Here is an 18,404-nt window from a genome sequence, read left to right on the forward strand (position 1 = left end):
CGCCGCGCTCAGCGCAGCCCCCGCGCGCCGTCCCGCCTGCCCGCGGCGCTGCCGCAGCCCCCGCCGCCCTCCTTGCCGTGCCCGTGACTATTGGCTGAGCCCCCCCCCCCCCCGCGGCGGCGGCGGCCACCCGAGCGGAGGGGGAGTGTCCTGGGCACAGCCCAGCCCAGCGCGGCGGCGGCGGCGGCGGCGGCGGCAGGGGAATGGGCAGCCGCGGGGAGGAGAGGCGGCGGGCGGGCGGCGGAGCGGGCGGGCTGCTCGGGCGCAGCCGGCGGCGGCAGCGGAGGCCGGGCATGGGGCCCCCGGGCAGTCGCGGCAGCACCAGCGCCAGCGGCAGCCTGCAGGTGAGGGCTGGGGCGGCGGGAGGGAGGTGCCGCGTCCTGCCCCCTCCCCCCCCCCGGGCACCACTTCGCACGCAGCAGCAAAATTGGCAAAAAAACCAAACCCAAACCGAACCATATATATACGTATACGTGTATATATATGTTTATTGTTTGTTGGTGTTTTGGTTTTTCTCTCGACTCCGATCTCCAGAAATCAGAGCATCCGTGAAAAGTTGTGTTGTTTTTTTTTTTTTTTGTTGCTGCTGCCGACGCGGGTTGTAGCAGAGAGCCGCGAAAAAGGGAAATGAATGAGCAGTGGAAAAGGGGAGAAGAAGGAAAAATCCCTCGTGGAGACGATGCCCGAAGTTACTTTCGGGGAGCCCGCTTCCATACGCAGCGGGCTGGGGACGGGCTTGCCAACGCGGGCAACTTCCTTGGCGCAACATCTCCTTTGCGCGGCTCCGCTGTTCAACTCGTATTTTCAGCCGGTAGCCGGAGGGGGACCGCGGCCGGGCGGCGTGGCGGCGGCCGGGGGTCTGTGGTGGCGGGGCTGGGGCCGCCGGCTCCGCGGCCGCGGGGGACAGGGATCCGCGCGGGTTGCGGCGCCCGGAGCGCGGAGGCGGTGAGGGGCTCCACCGGGGCCCGCGCAGGCTGCGCGGTGCGGCCCGCGTCCCCGCTGCACCGCAGGGCCCGTGGGCGTGCGGGAGGAACAGGCTTTGTGGCGGGGGAAAGGGGGGGCGTGTTTCACGTTGCTGCTGTGGAAAGGGAAGGGGGCAAACAAATGTTTGGGGGTGTGCAGGGGGATGCCCCGGCTTGGGGTGTGCTTGCAGGTGGAAGGGTGGGTGCTGCTGGTGAGAAGGGGAGCGAGCTTGAAGAGGTGGAGGGGGAAGAAGGGGGGAGAAGAGGGTAGATGACACGTCGGGGCGCAAGTGCTGCTGGTGTGGCGGACAGGCAGGGTGCCCCTGGGCCATCCCTGGCAGTGTGGATTTGCTGTGGGGAATGCAGCTGGTGTTGCCTGGAGGGTACATACAGATGGCGATGCCCTGGAATTAGCTGCTGTACTGAGGGGAGCAGGTGGGGGGAGAGGGAGGATGGCTTCACGTTGCAGATGCTGCCCTCCCTGCTCAAAGTGGCAGTGAGGGAGGCAGTGGGCAGGGGGGGGGCTGCCTCCTACCTCCCCTCCTTCTCTAACCACCCCCTCCCCACACCCCTGTGCCATTCTCTCCCCAGCACTTGCTCCTCTTCCTGCTCTTCGTTGGACCTTTCAACTGCTTTGCCAGTTACAGCCGCGCCACCGAGCTCTTCTACAGCCTTAACGAGGGGCTGCCCGCTGGGGTGCTCATCGGCAGCCTGGCCCATGACCTGCGGCTCCCGACGGCTGGTGGGCAGCGCCCTGCGGCCCCCCAGCCCCCACTCTCCTTCACCCTGGCCTCCCGTGGCTTGGGGGGACAGTACGTGCGGCTGGACAACCGCTCTGGAGAGCTGCACACCTCGGCCGTGGAGATCGACCGGGAAGCTCTGTGCATGGAGAGCAGTGGGGCCACCGCCTTTGGAGGAGCAGCTGCTGTCGCCTCCTCCTCTTCATCCTCATCCGAGTCATGCCTGCTGCTGCTGGATGTGCTAGTGCTGCCGCAGGAGTACTTCCGCCTGGTGAAGGTAAAAATTGCTATCCGGGATGTCAATGACAATGCGCCCCGCTTCCCTGTGCCCCACATCCGCCTCTCGGTGCCCGAGAATGCACCTGTGAACACCCGCCTGGCTATCGAGCACCCCGCCCTTGACCCCGATGTGGGCACCAATGGTGTCCAGACCTACCGCCTGCAAGATAACTACGGTGTCTTCACCCTGGATGTGGAGGAGAATGAGAGCGGGGAGAGGACTCCCTATCTGATTGTCATGGGGGCTCTGGACAGGGAGACACGGGAGGAGTATGTCACAGTCATTGTTGCTGAGGATGGGGGGACTCCTCCGCTTGTGGGCAGTGCCACCCTCACTATTGGCGTCAGCGACATCAATGACAACTGCCCCCAGTTCAGCGACTCGCAGCTCAATGTCACTCTTTATGGGAATTCCAGTCTAGGGACACACGTGGTCACTGTCCATGCAGTAGACATGGACCTTGGATCCAATGCCCAGATCACCTACTCCTACAGCCAGAAGGTCCCCCAGCCATCCAGAGACTTGTTCCATTTGGACGAAAGTACAGGAACCATCACGCTCTCCAGTAAAGTTGATGGGGACACTCCAAGGCTCCACAGGCTGATCATACTGGGCAACGGTCCTGGTTGTATCCCTGCCGTGATCACAGTGCTAGTCACCATCATCAAAGTCATGATGAGGCCACCTGAAGTTGTCCCTCGTTTCATAGCTAATGAAGCGGAAGGGGTGGTGTACTTAAAGGAACTGGAGCCTATCAACACACCGATAGCGTTTTTTACTATCAAAGACCCTGATGAAAAATACAAAGTCAATTGCTATTTGGATGGTGACGGGCCTTTCAGACTTTCACCATACAAGCCATACAATAACGAATACCTGTTAGAGACCACAAAGCCTTTGGACTATGAGACACAGCAGCTGTATGAAATCTCTGTAGTTGCATGGAACTCAGAAGGATTTCATGTTAACAAAATAATCAAAGTACAGGTTCTGGATGACAATGACAACTCGCCAGTTTTCTCTCAACCATTGATCGAATTATCCATTGAGGAGAACAATGTTCCCAATGCTTTCTTGACCAAACTGCATGCTACAGATGCTGACAGCGGAGAAAGAGGGCAAGTGTCCTATTTTTTAGGGCCTGATGCCCCTTCCTATTTTTCTTTAGATAAAACCACAGGAGTTCTGACAGTTTCCACCCAACTGGACAGAGAAGAAAAAGAGAAATACAGATATACTGTCAAAGCAGTAGATTCTGGGTTCCCTCCAAGAGAATCAATAGCAACTGTCGCCATCACTGTATTGGATAAAAATGATAATAGTCCAAGATTTATCAATAAGGATTTCAGCTTTTTCGTGCCAGAAAACTTCCCAGGTTTTGGTGAAATTGGAGTTATAAGTGTCACAGATGCTGATGCAGGGCAAAATGGATGGGTTGCCCTTTCAGTTCTGAATGGAAGTGATATTTTTGTCATAGATACTGGAAAAGGAGTTTTGAGAGCTAAAGTCTCCCTGGACAGGGAGCAGCAAAGCTCCTATGTTCTGTGGATCGAAGCAGTTGATGGCGGTGATCCTGCCCTCTCCTCTACTGCAAAAATAACTATCCTTCTTCTGGACATAAATGACAACCCCCCTCTGGTCTTATTTCCTCAATCTAATATGTCTTATTTGTTGGTCCTTCCTTCTACCCTTCCTGGCTCTCCCATCACTGAGGTCTATGCTGTCGATAAGGACACTGGCATGAATGCAGTCATAGCTTACAGCATCATAGGAAGAAGAGGCCCTCGACCGGAGTCATTTAGGATTGACCCTAAAACTGGTAATATCACCTTGGAAGAGTCCCTGATGCAAAATGACTATGGCCTCTATCGGCTGCTTGTAAAAGTTAGCGATCACGGCTATCCAGAACCTCTCCATTCCACCGTCATGGTGAACCTTTTCGTCAATGACACTGTTAGCAATGAGAGCTACATTGAAAGTTTGTTAAGAAGGGAGCCTGATATCAGTATAGAAGAAAAGCAGCCGCAAATATCCATAGAGCCTACACATAAAAAAATGGAGTCAGCATCCTGCATGCCTACCTTGGTAGCTCTGTCAATAATAAGCTTGGGTTCAATTGCTTTAGTAACAGGGATGGGCATTTACATCTGTCTGAGAAAAGGAAAAAAGCATCACAGAGCAGATGAAAACTTGGAAGTACAAATCCCATTAAATGGAAGAATTAACCTGCACATGTTGGAGAAGAAACCAGTGGAGATTTCTAACATTTGACGTTTCTTTGTGGATAAATCCAACATCTGAAAAGCCTTGGACAGCTCTGAAACACCTAGCTGTGGGTTGTATTGGCAGAGGTTGCAATGAAGGACCGCTAATTTATAACTTAATAATATTATAATTGTAAATAGATGTTTACAATTTTTTAAATTGAAATTCAGTGTACAGCTTTTTTATGAAACCTTAGTACTAACAGCTAGCACCCTGTCTATAAAAACATGGACATCATTTGCAGCTTTCATAAATCAATAAGATCAGTGATCGTAAAAAAGGGGAAGGTAAGACGATTCTTTAAACTCAAGTTTTAAAAGTCTTTTTAACCACAAGAGGGCATCAGATGCTCCTGAGCAGGGAACTGTTCGAGGTACTGTCCATGAGATAAACATAGAGTATATTTTAAATATATTGGTTTTAATATAAAATACACATTGGCATACAGACATTTAACCACAAAAAAAAAGAAATGTCTGTCCTGATGTATGTATAATTAAAAGAATAAAGACATTACAATGCACTAGTAATAATAAAAAAAAAAAAAAAAGAAAAAACCAGAATGTTTATTACCTCAGAAGTAAAGCTTATACGGTAGGATAGAAAAGGCATTAACAAGAAGTGCAATTCCTGTTGAGCAAGAATGCAAGATATTGTAATGAGAATCTGAACTGCTGTGACATATCATCTTTCATTTGCTCCAGATTTCACCCACATTATCATTTGCTCCAGCAATCTGCTGGTCCTTTTTATGGAAAATTATATTTAATATTTCCTACAGAAAATAATGACAGAACCCCATGCTCATCCTCGTAAACATGCCAGATGCAAGGAGGCAAGGGAATGGCTAAATCCTTAGTTGTCACAGAAGTGGTGATATTTTTTGTACTTTGAGCAGTCTGTCAGTAGTACTCCATCAGTTTGGTTGTGTAATAGATTTTTTCATGTGATACTTCTGAATCTGATCTGCCAGATGAAAACAAAATCGCTTCATATTCTAAGGAATTATAGGACTTAGTTTATTCTGACTGTTGTTCCTTTCTGGATTGGTATTTCATGTGAAAGATCTTGTTTCTGACTTTTGGCGACCATTCCTGGCTCCTTTTCATTGGCTTTGATTTTGGATTAGATCCAAAATCTAACTTGTGAGACTGGGGGCATATTTTCTTGATAATTTATTCTTTGCTGTATTCTCTGCAACAAAGCAGCAGGTTTATCAGTGATGTATCACTTTCACTTCATTTTAAGAGTTGAGAACTATCTTTTGTATGATCATTACATCAAATTTCTCTGTGTGGACAAGATAAATTAGTGTTATGCTTAAAACTGATTATTTTGATTTCTGGCATATGTCTGTAATGTACCAAAAGTGTTTATATGTCTGCAAATTAAAGCTATATATTTTCATAATAACTTATTCTCTCTCTCTCGCCTAGATTTTTAATTATAAAGCTAAATATTATTTTAGTTACAAGAAGTGCGTATTTCACAAATGCTTGGGTGCTGGCTATCTTGTCTGACATGTCATAATACTTCCCAAAATTAGTACACTTCAAAATCATAAATGAGAGTTTAGGCAGTACTTCTTGAAATTACTGGCAAAGACAATTGTATTTCAGCTGATGTAAGTGGGGCGGCAGCTGATACCTGTTTTAAAAATAGGGAGTGCAATTTGAGGCAGTTTTTGATTTTTCTCTCTCTGACTGGCACATTACTTCACCTTGAGCCTATTGAAATGCTGGAGCTTCTTATAGATACTGGTTCTGCTTAGCCTAAGAAGAGTATTAATATAAAGCCCAGATTTTGCCATTCTACCTATAAGAAATAGCAATTCTTTCAGGTTAGAATATTTTCTGTTTATGCACGGTTTGATAGCTGTGTTTCATGAAAAATTAATGCAGCCTGTCAAAGGGTTGTGGTTAATCACCTTTTTTCATTTATTTTCATACTATTAAAATATGAAAACGGTATGTATGCCTGAAATGCATTTGTCACAAAGAGACGTTGTTTATTATCTCTGAAGAAAAATGACATTAATTCTTCGGAAATGGCTTCAGTTTTACAGATGCTCTGTATTGCCGTGGTGGGGAAGCTAGGTCCTCTGCACTTTTTTCTTCAGTAAGGAGGCAAGGTAACTGAAAGAAAGACAGGATTGTTTTCATTGCTTTTCTCTTATTTGAATTAGCAGTCCAATATCTTCTCAGGACAATTTGAACAGGAGTAAACCCAAGACTTAACAAATACAATAAAACCATAAACCTGATCCTTCAGTGTATGTTCATGTGACACTGGGCAGGTATTTTTATTCAGGTTTGACAAATACATAGTCTTGAACCTGTTTGATTAAGCTTACTGAGTTTAAATGTGCTGTTCTCATTGCTTTTTTTGGTTTGTTTAGTTCAAGCACGTTCCTAATGTGTAATAAAATGTAATGGTATGAGCCTGTTAAAACCGAAGTACTGCTCATGAAGCATTTCACTCCACAATTTTCTACACATTTAAAGAAAATCGGTTTGAAATCACACCTTCAGCCATACCAGCACCATTACTTCTGAAAAAGACTTTACCCTGATAATGCTTCATAGAGTAAGAAAGAGCACATTTTTGCCTTCCTGTGAGTAGTAGCCTTTGGGTAAGTAATGTCACTGAAGATGGCAAAATATGCAAAGTGAGTTATTTTTGTTTTTTTTTTTTTAATTCCATATTTTGTGTAACTTAAAAAACATACAGCTGGTAGCAGCAAGTAACGAGCATGATATTTAAGCCTGCAATGATAAGCCTAACAGTGATTAAAAAAAACAAAACAGGAATCTTAAATTCATAGAACCTGGGAATTTCTCCTCAAAAAAATGCTCTTTCTCAGTGGAAAAATGCTTGATACTGGTTATATAGCAAATATTTCTGTGACATTGCTGTTTCCAAAGTATCCCTTACAGAAATCCCTTTCACGTGAAAACACATTTTTAATGAGTGCAACTAAAGTAAATTAGACTCAGATATAAAAGGCCTATTTTATAACCACCTTGTGCAGTGCACTTGCCAAAATATATGCAAATCTTGTCGACACTGGTAGTTGAGCTGGCACAAAAATAAATGTCTCATTCATTTACAGTATCCATTGAACAATCTTAGAGTGAGTGGGTGCTCTTTGTTAATTTTTATAAAAAATGAGATTGTCCTAAGCTTTGTATTGCCAAAGCCTCCTAAACTTGCCATGCAAATGCTTTTTTATTAGAATTAACAAATTAAAAAATAAAAGTCAAGAAATGGGCAGCAAGCCTGGTGGCAGTGGATAGAGAAAATGAGCTCAGTCTTCTCTTTTTCTATTTCATTTTATTCTTTTTAAAAGATCTAGGAGCTGCATTACTCTTTGAAGTTACTGTTTTGATGCAAAATTAACCTAACACCTGGCTGAATATCAATAAAAGATGAGATATGAAAGTGTGGAAGGGGAATTAGAGCACATTACTTTTTCTTATGTCAAGACTCAGAAAACAGTTAATCTTACAGCTTTTAAAGTCCATTTTCCAGTACCAAGGTTCAAACATGCAACTGTGCCAGAGTCCACTGAGGACAATCTAAAAAGATCCCACTATCTTAATAGGGTGTCCGATGGGAGGTACAGTGTTAGAGCAAAACTTAGGCTCCCTGAAAGCAATCACAAACCCCTCACAAATCCCTGGCTGGAATTTCATTGCAAGTTTTCTGCCCCCGACTGCTATTTTGGGAAGATTTTATTAAAATAGTCCAAGATATGAAGAGGATGGATAATCTATGACTAGCATTTCACTTCCCGGTTCAAAGCGATGAACTCTCAGGGAGCAGTCTAGCAGTAGGTGGAGATACACAGCATCTCTGCCACAAAGAAATCATCAGCTGAATATGCAGTGTGTTTCTTTTTGCAGTTCAGGTGTGTTATCAGAGCCATGCAGGAAGCTGACTGCCACCTTCCCTGTACTGTGCTTGTCACCAGCTTCTCACAGCCATTAGTTTCTATGCACATTCCTTCTCACTCATGTAATTGACAGGGGAAAAAAAAGCAAGACAATTAATTGTCAAATATTAGCCAGCTGAAAATACAAACCCTTGATTTAGACAACTCTCCTTCAGAGCTGGGGTTTGAGGAGCTAAGCACATTTATCTTCCTTACCAAAAATAATTTGATTTTAAAGGAGATGTCTAGTGAAATTTTAAGTGAAAATAAAAGTATTCAGCACCTCCACTTCCTGTAGTCAAGTCCTACACTTTTTATATGAGTAGTAGTTGCTCAGACAGGTAAAAGTTGCAGAAATTAGTTTTATGCTTTATTTGAACAGTGTGGGAAATGTTCTGAGGAAACTATTTGAAGGCTTCAAACTTAGAGGTTCCTAACAGGTTGTTCAGAGATATGAAATTTCAAATGATTGGCAACATTTCATAATTTGCAGTTTTATGAATTAAAGTACGTGCAAAAATACCTGTGCAGGCAGTGCTGCTATTTCCTTTTCAGTCTCTGTACCAAACTGAACCAGCAGATAAGAAGATAAAACTGCCATCTGCATTCTGAGGTGGAGGGATTCAAAGATTTTGGTTCACAAACAAATGTAGAGTTAAACAGCTCTGTTTTTCACATTATGGATGAGAAAGATACTTTTATTCTTATCAGCACAGATTGATAGGCTGCATGCTCTTTCTAACATGCTGTATACGAATCTTTCAGTGATATCTGCTATATTTTCATTCCAGTTTCATCAAGGAATGAATTTTAACGGCCAAATTTCAACTCCTAAATATTTCTGGTGACAGAGTACTTTGAACAGGTGCTAAGAAAACATCATTCTGAATGAAGAAATATTGAATCATTTATGATGAATTCAGTCATTCATTCCACGGCTTGTGAAAACAAATATATGCCTAAGTGTTCAAGTTGCAGGTTTTCATGTTGCTAGCAAATGCAGCTGGTAGGTAGTAAGCATTTAACTGAAATACATTACATGGGATCATTTAACCTGTGTTCAAATTCAGAGGACTTGCATTTTAAACATCAAGTTGGATGTTGCTCTCTTCCCAGCAGCCCTAGCAATGTCAATTCAATCTTCTGTCCTAACTATTTTGTCTTACTTCCCATCTTCAAAGTTTTGGTTAAATATTCATCTTCAGAGCAAGTCACTGAGGTGAGAACTCTTACCTCTTTATGCAGAACAGGAGCAAAGATAGTGACAGCTTGATTCCTCTGCCTATGTGTCAGCATCTAGTGCTACTTGAGATGCCTTAAGGTATCCCACCTCCAGCTGCCAGTCTGGAAGAGTGCAGGCTTTCCATCAATGAACTATCGTATCTGCCAGCCTTGTGTGGATGCTTTGGATATTTTAGGAGGGGTTCACTAAACACCTGTGTGTGTTGAAGTGAGTCTTTGATGTGATTCAACTCCATATTTACACATCTACATTGAAATGTCTACAGACAAGTATCGACCAGTGAGCTAGGAGTCTAAGCTTCCACTATAGTCTGTGAGTCTCATCAACACAGTCAATGGAACTACAGAGTGCTTCAGCTTGCTCTAAATGAGGCATTTAGGGCAAGATTTAGCTGCTCTGAAAATTAATATCAAGTGCTATCTAGAATGCCCTTGAGTGTCTCGAATTTCAGCACCAGGCTGTCAGGAAGACTTGTACCTTTCTAGAGTAGTAGCTAGATGCCAAGGGTGCAATGCAGCACCTGAAATGACATGAGGAAACTATGGATAGGCATGTGTATCCCACTGGTGGTGGCACATCAAGTGTATCAACCTCTCAGTTCTACTGAATAGAGCTTGACAAATTATAACGGGAACATAAAACATCGATCATCCAGAGACATCTGATCCTTAGCATCAGAGCCAAAAAAAGACCTACAAGTCTAAAATGTAACGACTGTCATACCTAACTGATAAGCTCTGAAGCCTGAATTCATCCCATCTAATTTTGGTGATTTAGTGGAGCCATCTGTGCCCTCTGCTGTTAGCAGAGAGATAAAGAATCTTTTTTTGCAGGTAATTCAGGTCTTTGGGAAGCACTAGAGTTGTTTACTTCTCTCCACTAAGTTTACAGATAACTCAGGGTAACTAAGATTTCACTTTGTGTTTCAGTCAAAGAAGAGAAATTTAGGCCATGAAGTGAACTACGGATCGCAGTGCTAGGTACTCCCACTGGCATTATAATGCATGGGGTGAAACCAGTATCTCAGACAGCACCAGAACAGCCAGCGTGCTGGGGAGGAAGCCACTTGCAGTCAGAGCAGGTGCCTGGAGCTCACATGACTTTAAACCAATCTTTCAAATCCTTTGTTATAGGCTGCAAGGCTCCATCCATTTGGGTTTCACTATCCAAAGTTTCTCATGGCTTCATCCTTTTTTTTTTTCTTTTTTTCTTGTTCTTACTTTTTTTTTTTTTTAACCGAAGTATTGCATGCAAGTCACTCCTATAGAACACTCGTGGTTTACCCCAGCCAGCAACTAAACCACACGCAGCCGCTCACTCACCCCCCACCTCTGGTAGGATGCGGGACAGAATTGGGAGGGCACAGGTAGGAAAACTGGTGGGTTGAGATAAAAACAGTTTAACGATTGAAATAAAACAAAGTAGAACAGTAATAATAACAACGATAACAACAACAATAATAGAATATACAAAGCAGGTGATGCACAATGCAACTGCTCACCACCCGCCGACTGACGCCCCACCTGTCCAAGACGCGAGCAGAGCATGGGAAGCCGAAAAGTCCCCGGTGCAAGCGCCACTCGACAACAACCAAAACATCAATGGGCCATCAATATTCCTCTCATACCAAATCCAAAACACAGCACCCCCCCAGCTACTGGGAAGAAAGTTAACTCTGTCCCGGCCGGAACCAAGACAAACACAATAAAAGAAGACATACCTTTGATTTATATGATGGCAGAGCACTCACTGAGGAGATGAGAAAATCTTGTTATCTTTCAGAGTGTTCTCAATTGTGTATTTGGAGGGGATGCTAAAGGTATCTCTTGGTAAGGACACTCTCCAGCCTTCTTTTGGAAATTGAGCTATTGTGTTTAATGCAAAGACTCAAATGTCAAAATCCTCCCAGGTTGAGGAGACACAACCATGTATGCCTACGAAAGGAGCATTCCAAGGAACTGGAGATACTTGGCCTTGAAATGGTGCTCCAAGCACTTTCAAAACTTTTCTTTAAACAATCAGTGGGGGTTGAGGTGGGAGGAAACTGGGGAAAACAGAGTCCTGTGCTCTTCCCTCCATGATGAGCAGCTTCTGGTATTAAAAAAAAAAAGAAATTTGAAACTTCGAAATAGTTACCTCATAGATCTTTTTCAGAGGTATTTGTCTCCTCATACTTCAGAATAATTTCAATCCTATTCTCTTTATTCATGCTGTAATCCCATTAAATGGCAATCCCAAGACAGTTATGTGGTAGAAGTTGGTCTTCCTCTGCCTAGGGCTCTATTTTCTGAGGAATGTATTTTAAAAGCGTCTGATTGACAATCAGAATACAAAGCAGAACTGCTTCTCAGGGTGTGTTTTACTTCAGGACAGACTGAAGTAGAAAAGAGCAGAAGACAGCCAGAATAAATAAATGCAGTCAAAATGAAAGAGCCATTTACAAAGATTGCATGTGGGAAACAAAAGTGGTCAGAAACAATATAAAGAATTTTTCTGGATCTACTGGATTTACTGTGTATTTTCAGCAGTGTTAATAGTCCCCGTTCAGCAGTATCTCATCCCTTTTCTTAACCTATAAGGATGAGAGCTTGTTGCAGAGCATTGGGATTTCCTGACACAAGGTATGTTAAAAACTGATTCTCATTGTCAGCAGGTCAAAGTTGTAGAGAGAAATAAAGGCTTTGAGTAGAATATCTTTAAAGTGTCTGTTTCATTATGATAACAGCATTCTCTTTTCATGGTGATTTTCTGTAGTGTTATTATGTTGGATGTATTCATTTTTGCTAACTCAGGACAAAAAGAAATTATTAGAAACATTTGCATCTTCTCAGCCAAAACAAAAGCTGATACTGTGACATGATGTTTCCAGCGAATGTTGTTAATGAAATGAGATCTTTTTTGTGACAATACACAAACACCAGACATGCTTCTGTCCTCACTTTCCTAAAATGCATAGTGATAACATAACCTTCCTCTTCATATTTATAAACAGAATAAACATTTCATTACAGTAGTAAGAAGAGGGTTCTGATATGCCACTCTATTAACACAGTGTAGATCCTGTAAATGTTTTCTACTGAAATATATTCAAATGGCTGCTTTGCATATCTATCTAGAAGTCATTTACGTGTTTTGAAGGTGTCTTTTTTTCTTCTTCTTTTATAAGTCATAAAAGAAAAGCAAAGGCCACACAGTTATCTTGGTGTTGTCTTTTATCTATTTCTGTTTACGAGGCTAAGTTTAGCTGAATTGAAAACACAAGAATGCTCATCTTTAACTGGCTTTTCTTTGAATTTGAATTTAATTTTCAGAAACATCATATATAAGGTTATGCACCTAAATGGTAGATATGTGAATATCTGAACAAACAATAAAGGAAGCAAGCATGCAGGAAAAAGAAATGTTTTGGAGTATAATTCAATCTTGAAAGTTCAACATAACGTAACTAATATATTAAGCTCCTCAAGGATGTTTTTCACTATGCTTAGACACAATGAAAGCAATTCTGTACCTTCAGCTCTATGTACTTAGGACACATCTTCAGAGTCTTGCTGCACTCCTTTCAGGAGGTGAGTAGTCTCATCTCTCACTAATGTAAATCCAGTTTAAAAGTATTCAAGTGCTCATATCAAACTAGTCAGCATTGTCCATCCCCATTACAGCTGCTCTGAAGACATCAAAAATGAAATGTTAAAGGTTCAGAATATTTTTATTGATTGTAAATGACATTTTCGATTACCTTTGGTATTGAAACAGAATCTTGCAACATCTATCCAACACTAATTTTATTTGACAGAATGCATTGGACAAATAGCTTAATCAACAACATTTTGATCACTTACGAAATGTTGGAACAAAATCCGCAAGATTTTTTTTTGCACAATTTTAGCTTTTGAAACAAAAAAAGTTACATTATTAAAAAGCAATACTTTTTTTGCCTGTTATTATCAGTGATGATACAGCCTCATAAGGCATTCAAAGATTTTTCTCTTAACACGTTTTTCATAGTCTCTGCTAGTATATAGTGTTTTTTCAAACACACTTCAAAAATTTTGCTTGAAATTTAATGAAATTAAAAACTACTGAAGGCAGAGCTTTAAGTTTTAGGAACATCCAGAAATACCAAGTCAGAAGTGATTCCCACTCAGATTCATGCGGCCTAAACTTCAGGTATCTGTATAAACAAGTTAGGGGTACATACACCTAAGATTGCTTCTCTAGTCAAGGCAACTCTGGAAACCGCTTATTGAGAATGTAGATGGTTTATGACAGTGCCTGCATTACTCTAGAAAGACATTTCAGCAGGTAATTACAGTGAGGTACTTCAATTAAATATCTCAAATTAGATAGAGTGAATCTAGCCTAGGTACTAGAACAAGAGACAGACAGGTATCGTATTTCCCTTTCCCAGTTACAGTGGATGGGAAGCACTCCTAAAGTGTTGCAGAGTATAAAACCTCTATACGCATTGAGAAAATTTCCTTTTCTTTCCCAAGTGTGGAAGGGTTTGTGTGTGTTTGTTTTTCACTTTAATCTTTGTAAGCGTGGAAGCAAATTTCTTTCAAGTGATAGGGACAGCTGCATTTGTCAGAACTGAAACATTTTTTGCCATGTCGCTTGCTGTTTGTAAAAATGAAAACCCAGAAATCTTAAAAAGAATGAAATATAACACAGATAGAGGCAATGAAAGGAGTCTCCTTCCTACTCTGTCTTGCCGAGTCTGCAGGTGATAGATTGCAGTGTGCTGAGTATGCAGTTCTTCGATGGAAGTTGTACGTATTATAAGAAATGCTGTGTGGGAATGACGAACACAGTATGTGAAAATATGCAGAAGGGGAATAAAATAAAATTTCTTCTAGCCTAATAAAAATGCACATATTCCTGGTAAGATTTTGAACTGTTGCACGGGTCAAATACTTAGAGCACAACAGCTTATAGCATCATTACCTCTTCAGCAAATATCAGAAAGTCATAGGCAAAATTAGGTGAGCCCTTTTACTTTGAAGGTAAAGACTATTTAGAAATAATTTACTTGAATTCAGGGTACTTTTGAATTGAGTGTTCTACAAGATGACCTGGGTGAAAAAAAGCAATTTGATATGTGAAATCTACCTTCACAAGACATGCAATTTTTACAAACTGTTTTCAGATAATGGTCAACAATAAGCTACTGTAAAATTGAAAGTTTTACAGAGTGTTACAGGGTTTTGGTCACTTTCCATCAGCTTTAAGGAACTAAAAAATAGAAAGACTAGCATAGTAAACAATTTGAACTATCTGAATAATATCTGAAATGTATTAAAGACGATAAAAGGAAGTGTAAGACCCTTTTGAGCACATTGTCTAAGGGTCAAATTCAAATCACCTATTAGAAATACTAATATGCATTAGAATCATAGAATCATAGAATCATAGAATAGTTTGGGTTGGAAGCGACCTTTAAAGGTCATCTAGTCCAACCCCCCTGCCATGGGCAGGGACATCCTCAACTAGATCAGGTTGTTCAGAGCCCCGTCCAACCTGACCTTGAATGTTTCCAGGGATGGGGCATCTACCACCTCTCTGGGCAACCTGTGCCAGTGTTTCACCATTCTCACTGTAAAAATTTCTTCCTTATATCTAGTCTAAATCTACCGTCTTCTAGTTTAAAACCATTCCCCCTTGTCCTGTCGCAACAGGCCCTACTAAAAACTCTGTCCCCATCTTTCTTATAAGCCCCCTTTAAGTACTGAAAGGCCGCAATAAGATCTCCCTGAAGACTTCTCTTCTCCAGGCTGAATAACCCCATCTCTCTTAGCCTTTCTTCACAGGGGAGGCGTTCCATCCCCCTGATCATTTTCATGGCCTTCCTCTGGACCTGCTCCAAAAGGTCCATGTCCTTCTTGTGCTGAAGGTTCGAGAGCTGGACACAGTAGTGCAGGTGGGGTCTCACCAGAGCTGCCAGCGCATGTTGCTGGCTCATGTCCAGCTTTTCATCTACCAGTACCCCCAGGTCCTTCTGGGCAGAGCTGCTTTCAATCCCTTCATCCCCCAGCCTGTATTGATAGCAGGGGTTGCCCTAACCCAGGCGCAGGACCTTGCACTTGGCCTTGTTGAACCTCATGAGATTCACATGGGCCCACTTCTCGAGCTTGTCCAGGTCCCTCTGGATGGCATCCCGTCCCTCAGGTGTGTCGACTGCACCACTCAGCTTGGTGTCGCCTGCAAACTTGCTGAGGGTGCACTCGATCCCACTGTCTATGTCATTGATGAAGATATTAAACAGCACTGGTCCCAATACAGACTCTGTAGGACACCACTCATCACCGATCTCCATCTGGACATGGAGCCATTGACCACTATCCTCTGGATGTCACCATCCAACCAATTCCTCACCCACCGGACAGTCCACCCATCAAATCCATACCTCTCCAATTTAGAGAGAAGGATGTTGTGGGGGACTGTGTCAAAGGCCTTACAGAGGTCCAGATAGATGATATCCGTTGCTCTTCCCTTGTCCACTGGTGTAGTCACTCCATCCTAGAAGGCCACTGGGTTGGTCAGGCAGGACTTGCCCTTGGTGAAGCCATGGTGACTGTCTCGAATCACATCCCTGTCCTCCATGTGCCTCAGCATAGCTTCCAGGAGGATCTGTTCCATGATATTCCTGGGAACAGAGGTAAGGCTGACTGGCCTGGCTATATTTCATTGAAATTTGGACATACGATTACTTTATAAGATGTTTTTAAGAAGCCATTAATAGTTTTTATTGACTCCCCCTCAAGAAAAAAAAAAAAAGAGAAAGAAAAAAAAAAGAAAGAAAATTAATATGTGAAAGAATGCCAAGAAATTAGATGTAGCTAGGACCAATGAAACAGGTTGCTGTACTAGTAAAAAATACAAAAAAACAACGAAAAGAGTGAAGAGTATCAGCAGAAATTGAAATAGAGAAGGTACCAAAACCTATCAGGTAAACAAGTGTTGGTAAAATGAGGCAGGGAAAGAAAAAATATAAGGCTTTTAAGAATTCATGTGTAAGTAAAAAACCAAAAAGTCCAAAAATGGTACACTCAAATGCATGTCGATTTTTTTTTCCTCTAGCTTATAGGACTGCCACCTATGACTCTGCGTGAATGTCACCTTAATTCCAGCTGTTCTATATATCAGTTCATTGTTGTGTTCACCCTTCTTTGGCTTCTTCTCAGAAAGTTTTTTTCTTTGATATATAGTGACATGGTCTATCATCATTTGTTAATCAGATGTTTGTGACCTCTTTCAGGTAATAAATATAGTTGACGATCAAAAGATAAATATGTGCTGTAGTTAAACATCTGACATATGCTTAAGAACTGAAACCCCCAGGAGAAAAGAAATTAACAGATGGGAGAGTTAACACAGGCAGAGGTGAGACATGTAACTAGGATAGAATAAAGATGCTGCTGTGAGAATTAAATCCATTATTATTAATGTTGGACAACAAATAAAACTGCAGTAGGCCATGAAATAAAAACAAACCAACAAAATTATTGTAGATATTTCCTGGGTTCAGTGAGATGCATTTTCCTTTGAGAATCTGGCTGCTAAAAAAGTGAGTTTGGACACCAAGCTCAAACTTGGTAACTTGAACTTAGCTCAAATTTGTTAAATACATTAGTCTGAAAAATACTTTATAAGGCACAGATACACAAAACTTCTAGAGGAGAAGCTGGTTCTTCTTTCCACCTAAGAGCACAGAGATACTCCAGGGTACTCCTGTAGCTTTTTAATAATGTGTATCCACTTCATCTACATTCTTTGAAGATAGTCTCTATATCTCGGGGTTTGAACTACTGCTGCTCCCTAAAAGAATGTTGCGTCTACTGAACTGCAGTAGAGAGAGAAATTAGCCGATGGAAAGTACAAGCATAGGGGTGTAGTAAGCATTAACGTTTATGCATGATTTGGTGTGCATACATATGTATATGCGTGACGCATGTGAAAACTATATGGCATGAATCCTAAATTGGAGATATGCATTTCGACTCTACATTTAAGTATTAGGTTGTACAACCTTGCTCTGATCTCTGTGAAAGCCTTGTCTCATACCACTGAGCCTCCTACTATTGACCAGTAATTTCATTACTTTTCCTGAACAGCCTGGACATGTAGTTTCATCTACAACGTTGATTAAGCTGAAAATTCAAAACAGAGGCCATCGAGGACCCTGTACAGGGAAGGGAGGATCAGAGCAAGGATTCTTGCCCATCATGCAGGTGGAAGCACTCCATACAGGGCTCCCCCTTCTCAGCTTTGTTGGGTGAGGTAAACTGGTGTATTACATGGACAACTGAGGCAGGATGGGTTGGAAATAAACTTCTATTCAGCTGCATCTAACTGGACATTTGATAGCACTGAAAAGTCCAGTGGGATGTTAATACTCAGTAATTAGTGAGCAGATGACTGCAATAAATGGGGACATTAAACAGAGGAATTTAAGCAGTACTATATAAGCGTGACCTGGCTTGGTTTGAACTAACTCGGAAGTGATAGGTCCAATATCCAGCTATTGCTCTTGTGAGACTGTCATTCCTCCCAAAAACAGTAGTGTCAGCGGTTATATACTGGCCTTATCGTTGTTCCTTTAGCTGCTCTGAAATATTTTTATAATCCCCAAGAGTTTCAAATGAAATAAATGACTGCAGTTACACAATAAAATCCTGCTCCTGCTCACCTCATATTATCCATCACAGATAAATCATTGTCCTAAATTGACATCAAACATAACCAAGTCTGTTTTTTATTGAGCTATTATAACAATGACTTTTAAAATTTAATAAGCTCATTGTAAAAGTCCAGCTTTTAATTATTTTCATTTCAGTCAGTGCCACCCTCTTGGCTGATCTCTATAACAGACAATTTGTTTCACTTTGTGTTGCAGGTCACCAGTGGGACTTTAATTTTCCTAGCAGACATGGTGAGAACCCAAGGAAGTAAGGACTTAAGCACTTTCAAATGGAAGTGC

The 18,404-nt window shown here is 42.1% G+C and overlaps 1 protein-coding gene across 1 annotated transcript; it reads left to right on the forward strand.

The window, feature by feature from the left end:
* The first annotated feature begins 293 nt into the window (after positions 1-293).
* PCDH20 (protocadherin 20) lies at positions 294-5,664 on the forward strand. Its single transcript, XM_075141713.1, has 2 exons — positions 294-344; positions 1,554-5,664. The coding sequence occupies exons 1-2, from the start codon at positions 294-296 to the stop codon at positions 4,251-4,253; spliced, it is 2,751 nt and encodes a 916-aa protein (XP_074997814.1). The 3' UTR covers positions 4,254-5,664.
* Positions 5,665-18,404: the final 12,740 nt, after the last annotated feature.

This window comes from Calonectris borealis, chromosome 1 (genome assembly GCF_964195595.1).
Source record: "Calonectris borealis chromosome 1, bCalBor7.hap1.2, whole genome shotgun sequence".
NCBI lineage: Eukaryota > Metazoa > Chordata > Aves > Procellariiformes > Procellariidae > Calonectris > Calonectris borealis.

Bases quoted from the DNA above. Each gene is read 5' to 3' on its own strand.
- PCDH20 (XM_075141713.1), top strand. From the start codon at position 294: ATGGGGCCCCCGGGCAGTCGCGGCAGCACCAGCGCCAGCGGCAGCCTG. The intron at 345-1,553 runs GTGAGGGCTGGG...TTCTCTCCCCAG, and splicing joins GCGCCAGCGGCAGCCTGCAG to CACTTGCTCCTCTTCCTGCT.